This window comes from Orbicella faveolata, unplaced genomic scaffold (assembly GCF_042242905.1).
Source record: "Orbicella faveolata isolate gen_17 unplaced genomic scaffold, um_ofav_v1 contig_4, whole genome shotgun sequence".
Taxonomy (NCBI): domain Eukaryota; kingdom Metazoa; phylum Cnidaria; class Anthozoa; order Scleractinia; family Merulinidae; genus Orbicella; species Orbicella faveolata.
The window spans coordinates 12,663,970-12,682,430 of record NW_028301569.1 but is presented as its reverse complement, the minus strand read 5'-3'; the positions used below and the strand labels follow the sequence as shown (position 1 = coordinate 12,682,430).

Below are 18,461 nucleotides of genomic sequence, written 5' to 3'. Positions count from 1 at the left end.
TTTAAGATTTAAAACATAAACAAGCGAATATTAAAGTTAATAGCCGATGTTTCGGCGTCATCCTGACTCCATTTTCAAGGCATAGTGAATAAATTTTTATGCGAAGATGTGATTATTATTCGAGGTAAAGCCAAGAAATGCTTTTAGAAGCTGAAGTCCAAATTTTCAAAGATGTGCAGTGTTCAAGTTTAATAGTTATTCACACCAAAGTCTAATTTGAATATTATTTTTGCCAACAGCCTGGCAGTCATTTTGTCGTCCACAGTTTTATCAGCTTTTTACCAATAACCTTTAAAGAAATTCAGTAATCCTTTCTTGGTTTATAACTGTAACAGAAGAAGAAATTTTAGCAGTCTGTGAAGTGGCTGTCCCTGCTTAGTAATGCAAAGAAAACTTCAAAACTCACCTCAGCAGGAAGCTTATTTACAAATATGGCTTAGTGTTATTAGACATGAGGTTATCAGCAAAAACGGACACAAAACTATTTGTTTACAATAATTATTGCAGTTTACAACAACTTCAAGAAAGTGACTCAAGTGTTATTGCTTAGAGATAAGTAAAATCAAAACAATGAAATTTATAAAATGTCTCATGGCTTGGGTTCAAATCAGGAAGACTTTGTTACTCCTGTTGAAGATATCTTGCCAAAGCAGAAAATGCGACAGCAGTTCCTACAACAGAGAACTGCTTACTGCAATTTGGGAAAGTATTTACTTCAGTGTAAATCTTCCAGTCAGAAAAGCAACAGTTGTGAAAACTGAATTGAACTAACCTTTTCGTTAGGTCAACAAACCAACCATTTTTTCCACTGTGTTTACTGTTTTGTAATTTCTCTTAAAGTGCCACTGAAACAAAATTTTCGTATGTGAGATGCCAGCACTCAATTAAACAATATCTACACTTGTAAGGTAAAGAAGACATGAAAACAAGAGAAAGCGGCTTTTGAAAATATTATCTGGAGTGCTGCTGCACGAATCGTAGCAACAACGTTTCAAGTTTTCGAGTCACTTCGCTTCAAGGAAACCGGACGCTTTGTGAGTTTCACCGCAGATGAGATTGTGCCACAGTGACCTTTAGTCTAGTTGTATCTGCTACATCCTACAAGTTATCACAACAGCAACAATTTAAGAAACCCTCTTCTTTTATATGAGGGAGCGAATTTAAACTGTAAAGGTAAACTTAGCTGCCATGACCCTACAGTTATATGTTTTCAGGAAACTAGAGAAAACGTGACAATGTCTGCGACGAAAGGTCATTAATGTTACAGTTCCTAGGGAGTAATGCTTTAATTATCCCGACAAACACAAGCAATAAACACGCGTTCTATGGCGTAAAGGGGGGAACACCGCTCCGCAATCGGCGTGACAGACGAACTTCCATTGCGTGACCAAATGCCAAACTTATCTCCCCAGCGGTTAATTCTGCACTGGATCGGACAAGTCGGCGAGGCCAAAAGCTTGCGCGTCCTAGTAGCGTAACTCTAAACGGCACTACGAGCTGACCTCCGGTCAGCATCGTGCTAGAGTGTAGACAGTTCTCAAGCCTTACTTATCTCCCCAGCACTACGAGCCGACTCCGCCGGCACGTGCTGGATCGGACAAGAAGAGGCATAAAAGAGCGTTAAATAGCGCCACTAAATTAGCGAAAACGAAGCTTGGGGAAGTCGCTGCAAGACTTAACCGATAGCGTGGCACGAGAGGTGAACCCCAGTTTATTATTTATATTAATGAACAACGACAATAAACCTCCAAAGGGAGGGAAGGGTGGGGGTTACAATTTCGAGGGCTAACTAAAAGTTACAGTAGTGATATAACGAGCGAATGATGCTAAAGTCCAAGCTAAGCCTCTTTTATAGGTAGACTGATGTCTAGGTTTAAACCAATATAAAATCGTGTACCATGAAACGTACAGAGTCCATGCGGCCTTGAACGAAACAAGAATGGGGCTATTTAAAAGACTAGCCATACAAAAAGCATGATATAGTTAAACCAGACGTTGTTGCAACATGTATACGTGAAAGGCTATTGTGAATATTGTTTAAACTAGACAAGAAAGACTTCTATAATGTTCTAACGCGTAACAGTTCTATTGCGTTACGTTTAACAACAGTAAGCTAGTGACTGTACGTAAATAGCGTCACGCTCCATTAACTGCGCTTTAACGATTGACTTTAAAGCTTTATATATGCAAATTAGTTCAAATTCTGTTTAATAAACCTTCGAGAGGAGTGCAAACTAGTGACGTTTAACGAATTGCTTTGAACTTGAATACTATTAAATGAAGATCATAGACATAAGTATGTGCTAAAGAACTCAAAGTTATCCATCGGCCATGAAATATTACAATTGGGAGATACGTGTAAAAGAGAAGCGAAATTCCCGCTTTGTTTACACTGACACGTATGCGGCGATAAAGCAAACCCTGCTGCGGATCACAATTTTCAAAGATACATTTTGTCTACCACAAGAACTCTCACTTATTAGTATCATAAAAAGATGCTCTCTGTGTGCAAAGAAGTACTCGATTCAAAGCTTGTGGACCGTTAATAACTTCATGATTGTGCGGATGGCTGATGCGCTTACAGCTTTTAATACAGCAAAGTTGCCGAGGACACATTTGAACCTTGTTAATAGACCTTAGATAAACGTGAGAATCCAAATTTCAGAACCAGTCTGAAAACAGACGACGAAATATCGTGTTTAGGCTTCAGGACGTGATACAAAAGTTGCCACACTCGTCTTCGAAATCTCCAATCGAGTAGTCAAGATGTTCACAAAGTATACTGAGCTGTTCTAATCTGTAGCATTCATTTTGGTGAACCTACATTCTTTGGCGCCCTCCAACGTTTATGATGTGTATTTCCTGTCAAGGCTGGACTGAAATTACAAGATAGGAAACTAGTACGTATCGACAATAAGAATAAACTTAAATAAATCAAGTGAAAACAAGAGAGAATCTTAAGCGCTTCTTGCGTGAATACAACCAGTGACGTCACAAGGTCCTTAAACTCGGTTCCAGAGCCCGGACACAGTTTTGCTCCAAAAAGTCGATTTCAGCAGCTAAAAAGAGCACTTTCCGTTAGGATTTGACAGAAATAAAGTTCACCATTATTTTAAGCACGTTTGAAACTATAAATTGGGCGAAAAAAAGAGAGTACAAAAATTTCGTTTCAGTGGCACTTTAACACATGAAACACACTGTAAACCAAGGCTGCATGGCTCAGTCAACCTGTTAGCTGAAGTATGGCTGCCATTTTGCATGACATTGTCGTCATGCGTAAGCACCCAAGAGCAATACTTCTAGTCATGATGACCATGAGGAAAGCAATTCATGGCTTTCTATGAGCATGGTGCCCTGCTTGGTGGCCCTTTGGTCCATTTGAGCTCCGCCATTAATGTATCTCATAATAAGTCAATAATTACCTCAGGGTAGGGTGACAAAGTTACAAAACTAATCTGTCCAGTGGTCTGGAAGGCCATCTGTTGCAAAACTTCTGTTCTTAGTAATAATCTATCGCCTTCTCATCTGGAGGGGTGCTCAGTTCTTTTACTACTCCTGGCCTCATCACTTTCACTTGCAAAGATGTTTCTGACAATCAGCTGATAAAGTGGGAAAAGGTCATGCCTAAAGAAGTGCCGTGGGATAAATTAGACTAGAGATATAAACAATGAACTTATAAATTTCTGCTTGACTTTCCTTACTGTGCACAATTTCAGCTGAAAGGGAGCTCGCACTTTCCATGATGCTTTGGTTAAAGCATTTAAGGGGAACAAATTAAAAGTGGCTCAAAAAGTCAACAAAACCAGCAAAAATAAATGAACGGGATGAAGAAAATGAAGAGGAAAACGGCCAAAAGAGAAAAGGGAGAAGAGGAAAATCTTAAGTGTTGTAACCTTTTTTATTATATCAACACCAGTGAAATACCAGGTGAGCTCTTGTGCGTAAACATAATGAAAAGATCACCATTGCTATGGTTACATAATCCCTTAAAAAGGACATAGATGTGTTGCTGTATGATCAAACCATCATTGGTTCTTCCTCAGAAATCTTCTGTTATCTTTGGAAATCTTCCGCAATCTTCGGAAAATTTTGGAAAATGGTCAGAAATGTTTGTCTGGTTTTCAGACAACCTTTTGGAGAATCTTTGCAAATCTTTGGAAAGTGGTTGGAAATCTTCGAAAAATCGTCAAAAGAGTCGTCATTAGTATGTTTATATCATAAGCAAAATAATACGTGGCTGCTTGTAGATATGGAATTTCTCTTCTTGTGTTCAACTTTATATCTCACGAGTTAGCGCAGCGAACGAGTGAGATATAAAGTTGAACACGAGAAGAGAAATTCCATATCTACAAGCAGCCATGTATCCTCTATGTAATCAAAAAAGTTCATTCTCCAAAGTTTGCCTTCTGTGCATGCACAACTGAAAACCTCTGGCCTCAGAGTTACTAATTTCTATCCTCAAATGAATGGTGTTGGCTCTTGGCTACAATTTCTGTGGAAAAGACTAAGAAATATGTGCATGTATCTAATCTAATCTATATCTTATCTAATCTAGTTTTTAAATCTAATCTAATCTAATCTAGTCTGATCAAATCTAACAAATGTTTAGGATGAAAAACAAAATTGAAAACAAAAATTTTTCTCCCCAGTTGATGTGTCGCACTTCAATAGATATAAATGTTCAAAGAAAATAAAAATTGAAATCTGATAATGTAGAAAAATGTCAAAGTGTCATCTTGTGAAAATCACAAGTGTTTTGGGCATAACCCTTCTTCAGTATGAAACCAGCGATACATTCAAGAGGCACTACAACAGTTATTGGACGGTCATTTCCGTGAGCGCCTCAACAATGATCCTCTGAAGCAATACCAGAGCAAAGTTAAAGCTATGGTGGATGATATGATCTCAAAAGACAGACTTCCACCTTTGGCAAAAAGTCTCATTGTCACCACACCCCAAACATCTTCACAAACCATTCACAAACCCGTCAATCCTGGAGGGCCAATAACTGTCCTATGGAGAACATCACACCCTTCCTCGATGAAGTTATATCACCCCTTGTGGCAAACTTAACCACTTATTTTAATGACTCTACCCATGCCCTGAACAATTTGAGCCCTGATCAATGCTTCCTTTTCACTATGGACGTCAACTCACTATACACGATGATACCAAATGACAGTTGTTTACTGGCGTTGGCTTTTTTCCTCAACAAACACTTGGTGTTCGAGCCCCCAACTTCAAGACTAACCTGTTTAGCTGAGCTTTCACTCATGCTAAATGCATTCTTTAACAACAACTAGTGTTACCACCAAGTTAGTGGGGTAGCCACGGGTAGTAGAATGGGCCCTTATTATGCATGCCCCTTTGTAGGATACATGGAAGAGTGCATCTTGTCCCCCTATTCAGGGTTCAATCCTCAATGCTACAAGCAGTACATTGATGGTATCGTAGGGGCAGCCTTGTGCTGTTGAGAAGAACTGGAGGACTTCATAACATGGGTATCCACTTTCCATCCCACTTTGCAGTTTACTAACACCATTTCCCAAACTTAGCTACCTTTCATGGACATCACACTCGGCATCTCAGACAGTACAATTAGAACTTTAGTTCACTAAAAGACATCAACACCCCCAATTACCTATACTACACCTCTTCTCATCCTAAGCACTGCAGAAACGTTGTTCCATATTGCCAGTTCTCGTACCTCCACCGTCTTTGCTCTGAGGATAATGACTTCCGGAAAGGATTCCTCTGGTCCTAACATGCCACCCCTTGAGTTCAGGCATTAAACACATTAAATGCTTCACATTGATATACCACTATACTCTCTATTTAGTATTAAAAGAAAGTTGATGACTTTATTTCTCTCCTTTATCTGTCTGGTTGACAACAAATTTGTGCTTCAGGGAGGAAACAGACTTTGATCACCCTTGAGAAGTAAATTCTTGGGTAATGGTTGGAAAGTGAAATTTTTAGAACTGTTTCTATGAAAAAATGTTTTTCACTTTTTCTCACATTTTTTGGGAAAGTTGGACACCAACATTCTCGCAAAATTAATGTTATTGGAACATGGAAGTGGAAAATTCATTTAAACAAACTTCAGGTCTGTACAGGCATGCATGTGTAATATCTAGCACTTTTTCCATCACTGAGATTGATACAGATGTTCTATTTACATGTATATTGTTACCGATTTACTCTTGAAGTAATATTATTCTACAGTAGATATATTTTGTCTAGGATTTTGACAAATTTGCAACTGGCTGTTTGTTTGCATTCCAATTGTTGTTTACCATAAATAAGTAATTCAGATTGTGAAAACACAAAGATTAGGAGGATTTATATGCACCTGTGATTTTCACCATGTGAAGTAACTTGTTGTGATCAACAAGAGTCTGTTTGATACAGAAACATGCGTGCTTCTGCTATGTCTCTGTGCTATGTTGTGAAAAAGGGAGAAGTACGGATAAACCTACCACATGCTGCATTTTTAAGCAGTGGAATCTTGGTTTAAAACAGATTTGTGGTCTCACTTGTAAGCAGTTCTTCATCACTGTGATGGTGAAAACATACTCTTTTAAGATGTCAGAGTATAGTCAAGCTGAGGCTATCCATGGTAAACATCACTGAGGGTTTCTCATTGAATGCAAATGTATTATTGTTTTGGACATATGTAATAAAGTTTAATATGATCAAAGTTATTATAATTAGTTGAACTGACTTTTGTAAAATATTAATGACTTTTCATACCATGAATACATTTGAAGCAAATTATTTAGGTGATGTTTTGGAATTTGATTTAGTTTTATTCATTTATTTGTTTTGGGCTGAGAAGTAAACGATATATTTCTTTGTTGCAGAATTGAAACATGGATCAATACAGGTGGATTCCTTTGCAGCTCATGTTAAAGTAATGCACACTGATGGTGACTACAGATTCAATCAGGAATTTGAAGTAAAGTCAATAATTTTCATGTTTTTTGTACATTATAACCTCACATGGTTCAGACACCTCCTTCAGTCAGGTGTGAATGTCTTGTGTAAAAATTTTTTTCTTTAGAATACTGTATCAGTGGTGCATCAGCTGTTTTAAAATCAAATGTCAGTTAACATTTATTATCATTCAATGCATTTTTTGCATTTTCATTGGCAGAGAACCAACCACATGACTTGCAAATAACTGCCTGCAAATAATGGTCTGCTCATGCGTTGCACCGTCTAAATGCAGTTTGCTGCAAATAATATTCTGCTCATGTGTAATTGTAACCATGATCTCTGGTGAAAAATGGCAGATTGCTCCCCTAAGCTGTCAGAGAGAGATTTAAATAAGAAAACAAATGTGGTGATTGAATGATAAAACAATTGAACTTGGTTATCACAAAATATCATTATTTTTCAGTGTCTTGCAGATCAACCTAACCCAATAATTGTTAATTACTTACCACCACTGTCATGATATGCTTGCTAACACAGCAAAGTTTGGTAGTGGTTTAACTAGGTTTTGTGTCATTACAGTGAACCCCCCCCCCCCCCACCTTATGGCCACCCAATTAATATGGACACCTTGTTGTTACAGCCACTTTGTTCTGGCCTGAACAGAAGTTCAGTCAGTCAGTCATTTTCACCCAGGCAGTGAGGCCTGGGTTTAAATTTCGGCTTTCTTTTTTTCCGCGTTCAGTCACAAATAGCCGTTTGGTCTCTAAAGGGCATGCGCCACCTGTGCATGCGTACAGCACATGGAATTTACAGAGGTTGTCGTCGAGAAAAGTTAGCACGGATTCTATGATTTCTAGGGTGATGAAATCACATGCAAATGAACACACCGTTCAAGGTAGACCAACACTAAAGGACGTTAAGCGTTTTCGGAACGGGTCACTGCAAGCCTTACGAGACATCAATTTACGAGCGAACATTTTGAGTGAATCATGAATCATGTTATACCAAAGGAGTCATCAACCGGGGCTATCAACTCATCAATTTGATAAAAAGCATCTTCAGAAGCATCTTCGTATTTTTAGACATGATCGTGAACCAAGCAGAATCCCAGCACGAGCTCAAGAACGTCTGAGCAACGAGCAGAAAGGTTAGAGAATTTGTTTACGAATTCATCTGTTCGAGTACACCTAAGGAAAATGCTCTGAGAAACTTCATTAAGTATAATAAAGATAAAATCTCAAACTAAAGGATATTCTCTCGTTATTTGCTTGTAACAGAGTTATGTGTCTTAACAAGAGTGAAACTCGTGTAGCGAATTATTGTACATTTAAGCTGAAAGAAACTAATGTATGTCAGTGACCCCAGCAAAACAATTCTTGGCTTGCACTGTCACGCAATCCTGACACAATAAAAAATTATTCGAAAACCATTTAGTGGATAAAATCAAGAAATTGTGATGTTATAGGAGATTAATAAAGATGACACTCCTCGAATTTTTAGGTCTGTGCATTTTCCCAAGCTCAGATATTCGTTGAAACATTTTGCACAAATTTACAGAGACCAGTATGGAACCACCATGTTGGTGTACCTCCGCGGTACGCCCACATTGCAGCCGGAAAATATTGTAAACATTTGGAACTTACTTTGGCTATCTAGGCGACTGATTATCTGTACTGAACAAACAAGCATTTACAGAAGCACTTTTCCTAATACTGTAACTTCTAAATGGGCTAAAAATCACGAGATAAGTATGTGATTTTGACAACTGCGTTTGTAGGTCTAGGTGACGCATCGCCATAACAATGAAATTCAAAATGTCTCGCTTGCTTGAGAAACGCAAGTAACAACTACAAAGGCTAAGGAAAATAGACTGAAACATTTATAGGTTGATATAAAGACCTTGACTCATTTCACACCCTAAAGACTTGCAAACAAGTAATAAGCTATTAATCAATTCCAAGAAATGCAATCAGAAGCAGAATAGCTTAAGCACATCAATTTGATTGAATTTCGTACAACTTTAAATGCAGAACATTTAGCTCAATTGCAATATAGCTATTGCTTCTCAGTATAATGACTGCCTGGGTACACGCAGCAAAGCGTCTTGTCTTATTTGAAGAACCCCTTCAATACAGCCACCCCATTAATATGGCCAGATCTTCCTGGCCCATTGGTGACCAGATTAACAGGATTCCCCAGTAGTAGTAAACCCTGCTTTCTTTTGTCCTTTTACATGAATAGCGTTCTTAAAAGTCAGCTTCACAGGGCAAGTCTTAAACATGTGGGATATAAAACTGCAGTATGACCAGAATGAACTTGAACGCTATTTGCATCATTTTAACAAGTATTTTGCATATCACAAATGAATATATGGCGGTGTTGTTTTTTTTGGTAGTAATTCAACTTTTTTATTAGTTCTTGTTTGTTTTAATTGATATAGGAATTAAGGAGTGTGCACATTAGAAGCAAGGTGTGGACTCACAGTGAAAAACCAGAGAACCAGTCAAAAAATAGATATGGAAATGTAGTAGCTTGTACGTGCTTTTGTTTAAATGCATGCTTCTTATTTCATTATTAATTTTGTAACTAAAGTTACTTTAACAAGTACATACATGTAAGTAGATATATACATGGGGTGAGGGATGGCGCAGTGGTGAGCGTGGTTGCCTCCCAGCAATGTATCCCACGTTCAATTCCGGCCAGGTGCCATCTGTGGGTTGAGTTTGTTGTTGGTTCTCCCTTACCCCAAGGGTTTTCTCTGGGTTCTCCAGTTTTCCTCCCTCCACAAAAACCAACATCTCCAAATTCCAATTTGACCAGGATAGAGGACCAGCATAAAGCCAGCTAAGCCTCCACTCTAAATATTGTTATATTTTACATGCATAAAGTGTGTGCTTGCAGTAACAGTTACTCAGAGTTACTATGAATCTAAACTAGCCAAGTAACTAATAAATTATAAGGTGGCAGCATGGCCGAGTGGTTACACTGGTCTTGAAATCCAGAGGTCGCTGGTCCAGGTTCAGCTCTGACCACTTTATAGCTGGAGTTGTTTCTTGGAAGACCCTTGTTCAACTCCTCGGTCATGCTTGTAGATAGCCAACTGGTATGCCTCCTGCCAATTGGGATTTTTAATCCTATCATGTTTAGTTGAGATACTTGTTTCTCTCAGTTTAAGTGGCTTGGCTATGAATTAGCTAGGTGTAGCTAAGCACAATGACCACCATAAACAACATTTGAACATTTGTCTTTGACGGTTTGCATTATTAACACATAAGTTGGCTGTCAATAAAACTGGCATGAGAAAACAAAATGAAAAGTATGCTAAAACAAAAGTAAAAGGAAACAACATATGATTCTCCAAGATTTTCCTCAAGCTTTGCTTTACAAGCAAATTTAACTCTGGACTCAAAGGTTGGGAGTTCAACCATGGAAACTGACCTTGTACAATTTGTATGTGTTGTGTTCTCTAGCAAGACACATTGACCTCTTTACCTTTCCTTGTTAAGGACCTGTGATGAACTAGAATCCCATAGATCATTATTTTTTTCCATTTCTTCAGATGACCATTCAAGGGTGATTCTTTCTCCAACAGAGAATGAACCAGACTCACATTACATTAATGCAAACTATGTTGATGTAAGTATTGTCTTGTTGTTCATCAAGTGTGTTGTGTTGCTCCAGAAAAAACCCATACCCTCGTCATAGAAAGTCTTGTTTTTGTTTGAACCCCTACCCCCACCCCTCGGGGAATTCCAATTCAGAGTCATACTTCCCTTTAATGATGTTGTCTTCAAGATCCCCCACCCCACCCCTATGGATATTTTCTCAAACCACATACTGTAGAAAGCTCTTAGAACTGTTTAAAAACAGTACGATTGGCACTACAAAATATATTTCGCTTAAACACTAGCCTCATCAGTTGTACGCCATGTTGGATTCTGTAAATCCATTCATATAAGGAGCCGCAAAAAGTAATTACTGAACACATATACAGTCATAGAATATCCTTCACACTCTGCCATGTGAGACCACCACATGAGGAACATTGTTTGAACGCACGAGATTTCGGTTGCAGTAGTGTGCTTGTGAACCTGGTCTCAGAAATTAATTTTTAACGTTGTGGTTTGTGGCACAAAAAAATATCTGCAGTTGAACTGTAATAAAATGGTGAGAAATAGTAGTACTTCTCCTTGTGACAGAAACCATTATTCAGGACTTTTATACATGTATGCACATTATGCCTTGTTTCCCTGTAGCCAACAAGTAAACAGTTACTTTGACTAATCTTTAATTTGGTTTCAGAGCTTCAAGAAAGTAAATGCTTATATTGCCACTCAAGGTAAATTCAACAGTCCTTCCTCTGCCCTCTCCTAAACAGCAGGGTGTAAATAAAGTTGTTCTGATTACCCCGGGCTGGTGTATTCTCTCCTTAGCTTGCTTGAAGGGCAAGTATAGTACTTTTTTAGACACTTTTTTGAAGAAATTCAAATTACAGAAGTACTGTAAGAGATGAAATTAATTTCATTAAATGAATTCAGTTTGAAACTAAATTAACCATGGTAGTACAGTGAAACCTGTACTCAGCAGACCCCATATTAAACAAACACCATCTATTAAGTGGACACCAGCTTGAGTCCCTAAATTTTCCTCACACATTAATATTTTACTGTAAAATAAACCTGGATTTGGCAGACACCTCTGTTAAGTGAACCCAGACACCAATAATAAGTTATTTTATTGCACAAAACCTGCAATAAGCAGACACTTCAAGGGCTTTTTATTTCTAAAAGTTTAGCTGAGACTCTTTTAACATTGTTCAGCGATGTCATTTTAAGGCGGCTTACCACAGTTTTTTGGAGACTAGTAGCGCCCGCTATGATTGCTTGCCAGATGTCAGTATTAATTGCGCGTACACAAATGACGCAAGCAAGCCTAAGAAGAAACAGAAAACTACTTCAGCGCTTCAAAGGCGTTAAATCACTTCAGTATATGTAGCAATAGTTTCAAACTCCGTTCAAACATGTGTTTAAGACTAGGGCTAAAAAAATATGACCAAAAAACTTGATAAACAACTGGTAAAAGAGCTCTAAATTACTCTTGCTTTCTCACATGCGCTACATGGCATCACATGAGAGTGTGCTTAAATAAAGGGCATGCGCAATTCATTCTTGTCCAAGGTTGTAAAAGCCAGTCTTTGATTGAAGATTGCTCGAAAACCTACCGTACAACCCATGATGAAATTTTCACAGTTGATTTGTAGGGGTGAACCATGTTTAGAGCCAAATTTTTGAAAAAAGCTGTAAGATTTTGAGCTATTTTTGATATCACATTTTCTTAGTTTGCGAAACATCTGTCTTACAGATTATGAATGTTAAATCAGACCCAATTTCTTATTCCTAAAATTTTGAGGTGGGGTCAAACAGGTAGATTTTGAGAAAAACATGATTTCACCTACTAGTGCCCAGTCTCTCCTTAGGTACCTGGTCATTCATTTTGGCCATTTGTTGACGTTTAATTGTTCAAGTTTGACATAGTATGGAAAAAGACTTGAGTAAACAGCAGATAGAGAAAGGAAAAATATCTTGGAACATTTTTCAAAAGAGTTAGAAGTTGGGCTGTTATAATCCATCAAAACTGTAGTAAGCCACCTTAAATCTAAGTAAATTATTCCAGATTGATGCATTGACTTATTGTCATTGTGTTATGAGCAGCCTTTGATCTTACACCGTGTTAACTATCATTGCAGAGTGTATTAGAACCCGTTTAGAGCAGACAACCTATATTAAGTGGACAACCTGCATTAAGCAGACACTAGTAAATGTGCCAAGGGTGTCCACTTAATACAGGTTTCACTGTAATATTTTTCTTTTAGTCCAGGGAATGGGGCTTGTAAGAATTTTGATAACGACCTTTGGGCTAGCACATTATATACTTTTAGTAATAGGCTGAAACTGTAAACTAAAGAACAGTTTTTTGTGGTTTGTCTTTTGAAGGACCCCTGGCTAACACTATAAATGATTTTTGGAGGATGGTGTGGGAACAAAACTGTAGGGTCATTGTTATGATCACTAAGATCTTTGAAAGAGGAAGGGTAAGTCATTCTCTTCACAGACATTTGTTTTTGGAGCAGTTTTTGTTTGAGTGTCAAAAGTCATTTGCATTTGCCTTGGTTTTACCTTACTAGTCGTATGTTTTGGAAGAAAAACCAAAATCAATTGCGAATTGTTGGCACACAGTTTCCAATGTTTCACAGTATAGGATACTTCATATATTTACCTGGTATTGTGATAGGTACACAGTATTGTATGTATTGTGTATGATTGGCTAGAGTGATTACTTTGGTTTGGTTTCAAAAAAGTCAATTAAAACAGATGTGAAGTACATGTAAAAAGTTCAAAGCATTTGTAAGTCACCACCAGTTTTGCCCTGGAATAGTCCTCTTCTGACTCGGTGGTATTTCTTTTTTTATATGAAATTGTGGTAATAGTTATAATTATGACTTTTTATTAGATTGTGAAAGGGCCTATGGGACAGAAAAAACACATATGTAGAAAAATAAATTATGATTCTATAAAATTGTGAATTAGTTCTTTATATTCCTGTCAGCATAAATGTGCAATGTACTGGCCATCTAAACAAGCCAAGAATGAAGTTCATGGTCCTCTAGTGGTAACATACTTAGATGAGGAGGCTTTTGCACATTACACTGTTCGTAGATTTGAGGTGAAACCAGTTGACCACTGCAGTCATTACAGTCAGGTATCTGTAGTTTATGTTTTCTGTGTTGATATCAGTACTTAGCAATTTGTCATCATGTTCATTTGCTGTTTTTTTATATAAAATTAACCTGTGCTGTTTAATCTGAAAACAGTTGCTATTTTCGTAGGAATGTATACCATACCACTGTTGTTTGAAAGTTGATTTTAAAACTTTAATCTGGGATTGAAAATTATCCAAAGATTTACATCAATCACTTTTAGTTCAAAGTTAGTTAGTAAGTTATTGTTTGATGCAATGTCGACTATCAAAAAGTTGGACGCAAAATGAGAGAAGTAGTTCCTTATTTATGATAAACCGACTGTGAAGTTGTCTTGGATTGGGTAATTCCTGCTTTAAGTGAGTGAGCCCAGATCTGTCAATGTAGAACCCTAGTTAATGCTATCAGGCCTTTAAAGTGGCTTGATCAGATTGAAACATTTCAAGGCCACTAATTTTCAATGTCAACACAGGGAAATGTTGCGCTGATTTTCACTCATGTTGTTTGTTGTCTTCATTATAATTTTTGTTTTTCTGGCATCACTATGCTATTGTAATTTTCTGTATATCATGACTCCATAAAATGCGTGACTGCTATCTGAAAATTTTGCAAAAGCATGCTAAAATATCCTGAGCTAGCATTACAGTAAGAATAAAATATATGTGACACTTTCACTCATCTTGCGGTAAAGTGGCCAAGCCAAGGGAAAGCGATGGGCACAAGCGGAAAATCGCTATGCTGGATTCCTTGTTTATCTTTAGCATAGCAATTGGCCACATTAATGCGGCCATAAGTTAAGTGTGACAAATGTTTAATGGTAATGCTAGCACTAGCTTGGCAAATTTTAGCATGCTTTGCCAAAATTGGCAAAAAGCAATCGGGCATTTTATGCATTCATGATATACAGAAATTTACAATAGTGTAGAGATTCAAGACAAAAGAAAATTATAATGAAGACAGCAAACAACATTAGTGATCATCAGTGCAACATTTTCCTGAGTTGACGCTGAAAATTAGTGGCCTTAAATTGTTTCAATTAATTTGTTTTTGTTGTGTTTTGACACCTTGAAACTTCAACTGCAGTTTTCTCACTTTAAAAATTTTGCCATCATTTAGGCAACTATGTCAGCTCTTAGATTACGACGTCGTAATTCCAAAATGAACCCTTGATGATAAGTTATTCAGTCTCACGTAAAATGGGGTATGACATAACATTGCTATGGTAACTCAAATGTTGGTAAAACTTGCCTCATTTGAAACTTTCATCCTTCTCTAATACACCACTGACGTTCGATTTTCTGTTGGGTTGGTAATGGTGGCGCTGTAGTTGCTCAAAGTTGAAAAGTATTGTTACTCAAAAATGTGATGAAGCCACCATAAGCCCCCATCAGGAGTGATGATCACTTGTAAGTAACAGTCTCTTACAGCAAGCACACTGCATGAGAGATATTAAATGTTTGCAGTCAAATTATGTAGTGAGAAACTGACTGCAGGCCACCCCTGTAAATATGGATACCACAGTTCCATAAAGTGTATGAGTTAGGTGTTTGTATTGAGTATATATGATTCAGTTTTGATGAAAGTATATCTTATTTAAATATTTAGGGACACTGTGTAGTTAAGGTGTCTGTGTTAAGTGGGTGTCAGTAAAACAGGTTTCTTACACTAACAATCTACCTTGACAAAATCGGTGTTTTGAAAATACTTCTTTCAGAACATACATGTGCGATAAAAGGATTTTGTCACAGGCTTGCATTTCGTAGGCCATTTAAGAGGCTGTCTCTATAAAAATAGTTTTATTTGATTAAAAATTCTAATTGAAGTTTTCTAGGATTGATTGAAGTTCGTTCCACTCGCCACAAGTTACATGCCTGCCGAAACTGGAAAAATAGCACATATTGCCCATGCTCTAAAAAAAATAATATTTGCTCAAAAGTCCCAATTCTTTTTTTCAACTATAGATGTATTATAGGAGTTTGTTTAGCCATGTTGCAATTATAATTCAATGTTGTTCCTTCAACAGTTAAAAGAAGATTTTCTACCTGTTAAATCGAGTTTTGAACCAAATGTGAAAATAGCTTTACTTTGAAGGCGCGTTTTAAATAATAAAATTTGTCTGCCCACTAGGTTTTCAAAACTAATGACCGCTTAAAGTTCAGGAAATTTTGAAAACATTCCAGCAAGTAACTAACACACTCGCCTTCGTTAAGCTCTCCAGGGAGCCAAGGAAGGATTGATAAATGCCACGGCCATTTTGTGTTTACAACAGGTGTTTAGTTCCCAGTCTTCCCGTGAGTATCACATCATTGATTCCCGTTATACTCACGGGAAGATTGGGAACTAAAACACCTGTTGTAAACACAAAATGGCCGTGGCATTTATCAATCCTTCCTTGGCTCCCCGGATCACCATTTACTGTTCATACATGTATGTGTGCCGAGAGTTGTCCAAGAGTGCTTCTACAAACCTTTCAAGCGGACTCTACATGATTAAACCGGCTTAGAGGAAAACAATAGTCGGTAATACAAAGAACATTGAAGTAGGTGACCATCACGCTTGACACAGATGAGGAACGTATAAATGTACTTTATATACAAACCTACCGCTGAAAGGAAGAGCTGGCAGTTTTAATGCTACCTACAGGTTTCAAGGATCGCTATAAAGGACCAAAACTTTAAGCTTGAAGCCAGGTATGAGATTTATATGAATTTATCGGAGCACTTTCTGAAGGCAAGTGTGTTAGCTACTCGTTGGAATATTTTCAAAATTTCCTGAACTTTAAGTGGTCATTAGTTTTAAAAACCTAGTGGGCAGACAAATTTTATTATTGTTTTAAATTAAGGGACATTTATACTTTCTATTCTTTTAGTTCAGCAGTTTCAAACAGGTGCCACATTTTAAAAACGTGCTTTCATAGTAGAGCCATTTTCGCGTTTGGTTCAAAACTCGATTTAACAGGTAGAAAATCTTCTTTTAATCTTTGAAGGAACAACATTGAATTATAATTACGACATGGCTAAACAAACTCCTATGATATATCTATAGTTGAAAAAAAGAATTGGGACTTTTGAACGAATGTTAATTTTTTTAGAGTGCCGGCAATATGTGCTATTTTTCCAGTTTTGTCAGGCATGCAACTTGTGTCAAGCGGACCGAACTTCAATCAGTCCTAGAAAACTTCAATTAGAATTTTTAATCAAATAAAACTCATTTTAGTGATTGACTAGGTAAGGGCTTCGAAATCCTAGCTTATGAGAAAAATTGAATTTTTGAAGTAAAATCAGTGGTTGGTTTTTACAGAGACAGCCTCTTAAAACATTGAACTTCTATAAATGCAAATAAACAATGATTTTTAAAAGGACATAACTCTGTATAATGCGTTAAACATAATGTTAATTAACTGTGTCTGCTGTTGTTTGTTTCTGCATGTAAAGTATAAATATTCATCTAGGATGGTTTCCTTTGGAATAAACTGGGTAAGGCTCTTTGCAACAGATCTGTAGCATTTTTGCTATTTCATGGTAACAAATCATAACTGAATAAATCAAGGGTGTTGAGAATGAACCTACTAACAAGTGAGCAGCAGGATTTTGAACACATACAGAAAACAATCAAATGAAAAACAAACATGCACATGAAGCTTGTTAGCAAGATTAACAGTTGACTCAGAACTGTAGATGATAAAGCCTGAGATACATGTACTGGTTCTCATTACCTTCCAGATGCTTAACAGAATTGATCTGTTGTGTTGCAACTTCCAAAATGAAGTGTCGAAATTCCATAATTTGACATTTTTAGTCAGATGTTCTTAAAAATTACACTTGGGAGTTACCACCGATGTAAAAATTCACGGAAAAAAGGGATTGATAAACACTTACGTACCACCGGCTGGTTATGTTCAACATTCTTAGTTAATTTTTTGCAAAATAATATAATGATCCTAACATTTTACATGTAGCATCAATTGCTGTTAATCAATAAAATATTAACCACTCTTTGACAGACACCTTGAAATTATTGACAGTAGCTTTGGGCCTTAGCTCATAGATTTTCATAGATTTTCTCATTGTTTAGTTCACTTAGAACTGACCTGTCTTTACTAAAGACACTTTCTTTGATCCTTACAGTGTCTGTATTAATGGGTTTGACTGTAGCTTCTTTATAAAAGTGTTAAAATCAATTTCTGTGACATATTTCAGTGAATAATTTATTGCAATCAGCCAATTTTAAGAAATAGAAAAGGTTTTCCGTGTTTCAATCAAGGTATAGAATCATGAGTGGAAGTGTGGGAGAACGAGAATGATGTGGGAACATGATTCACAGGAGAGTGTTTCCACAGCTTGTCCGAGTTCTTCAAAGTTTCCACAAGTGTTTCAGTCTATAACTTCATAGAAACACCAAGAAAATGTTTTCTATTTTTTTAAAAGAAAACACTGGAAAAAAAGAAAGGAAAATCCCTTGTTTATTTTGATTATCAAATGTCAATTTTCTTTTTTTGTTGTTTGCATTATATACATAATTATGTCATCGGTTCTTGTTAGTTCTGTTGCTATCGTGTTGCTTTCACAGCAGGCTTTCTTACGGGATGCTTTCTGAATAACTATAATATATGAATTTATAATATTTAAGGCCACCTGACAAAATCTGGTGTAAATTTAATGAAAACCTCAGATGTTACTAGTAGATTTCTGACAAATTAGCAATCTAAGTGCACTACAGAAACAGTACATTTGTGACCATTTTTATTGTTTTAAGTCATTCAGAC

General features: G+C 36.9%; 1 protein-coding gene across 2 annotated transcripts in view; it reads left to right on the top strand.

Moving 5' to 3' along the window:
* The window catches only part of LOC110045114 (receptor-type tyrosine-protein phosphatase epsilon-like), a 44,866-nt gene that overhangs the window by 18,501 nt on the left and 7,904 nt on the right, over positions 1-18,461 (top strand). Inside the window, exons 7-13 of one of the 2 annotated variants that reach the window (XM_089275817.1) lie at positions 6,864-6,958; positions 9,380-9,473; positions 10,499-10,575; positions 11,242-11,278; positions 12,933-13,030; positions 13,546-13,698; positions 17,131-17,172. In XM_089275817.1, the coding sequence (XP_089131943.1) occupies positions 6,864-6,958; positions 9,380-9,473; positions 10,499-10,575; positions 11,242-11,278; positions 12,933-13,030; positions 13,546-13,698; positions 17,131-17,172 (596 nt within the window). The remainder of the gene's footprint in view (positions 1-6,863; positions 6,959-9,379; positions 9,474-10,498; positions 10,576-11,241; positions 11,279-12,932; positions 13,031-13,545; positions 13,699-17,130; positions 17,173-18,461) is intronic. The other variant, XM_020750717.2, reaches the window with a different exon arrangement.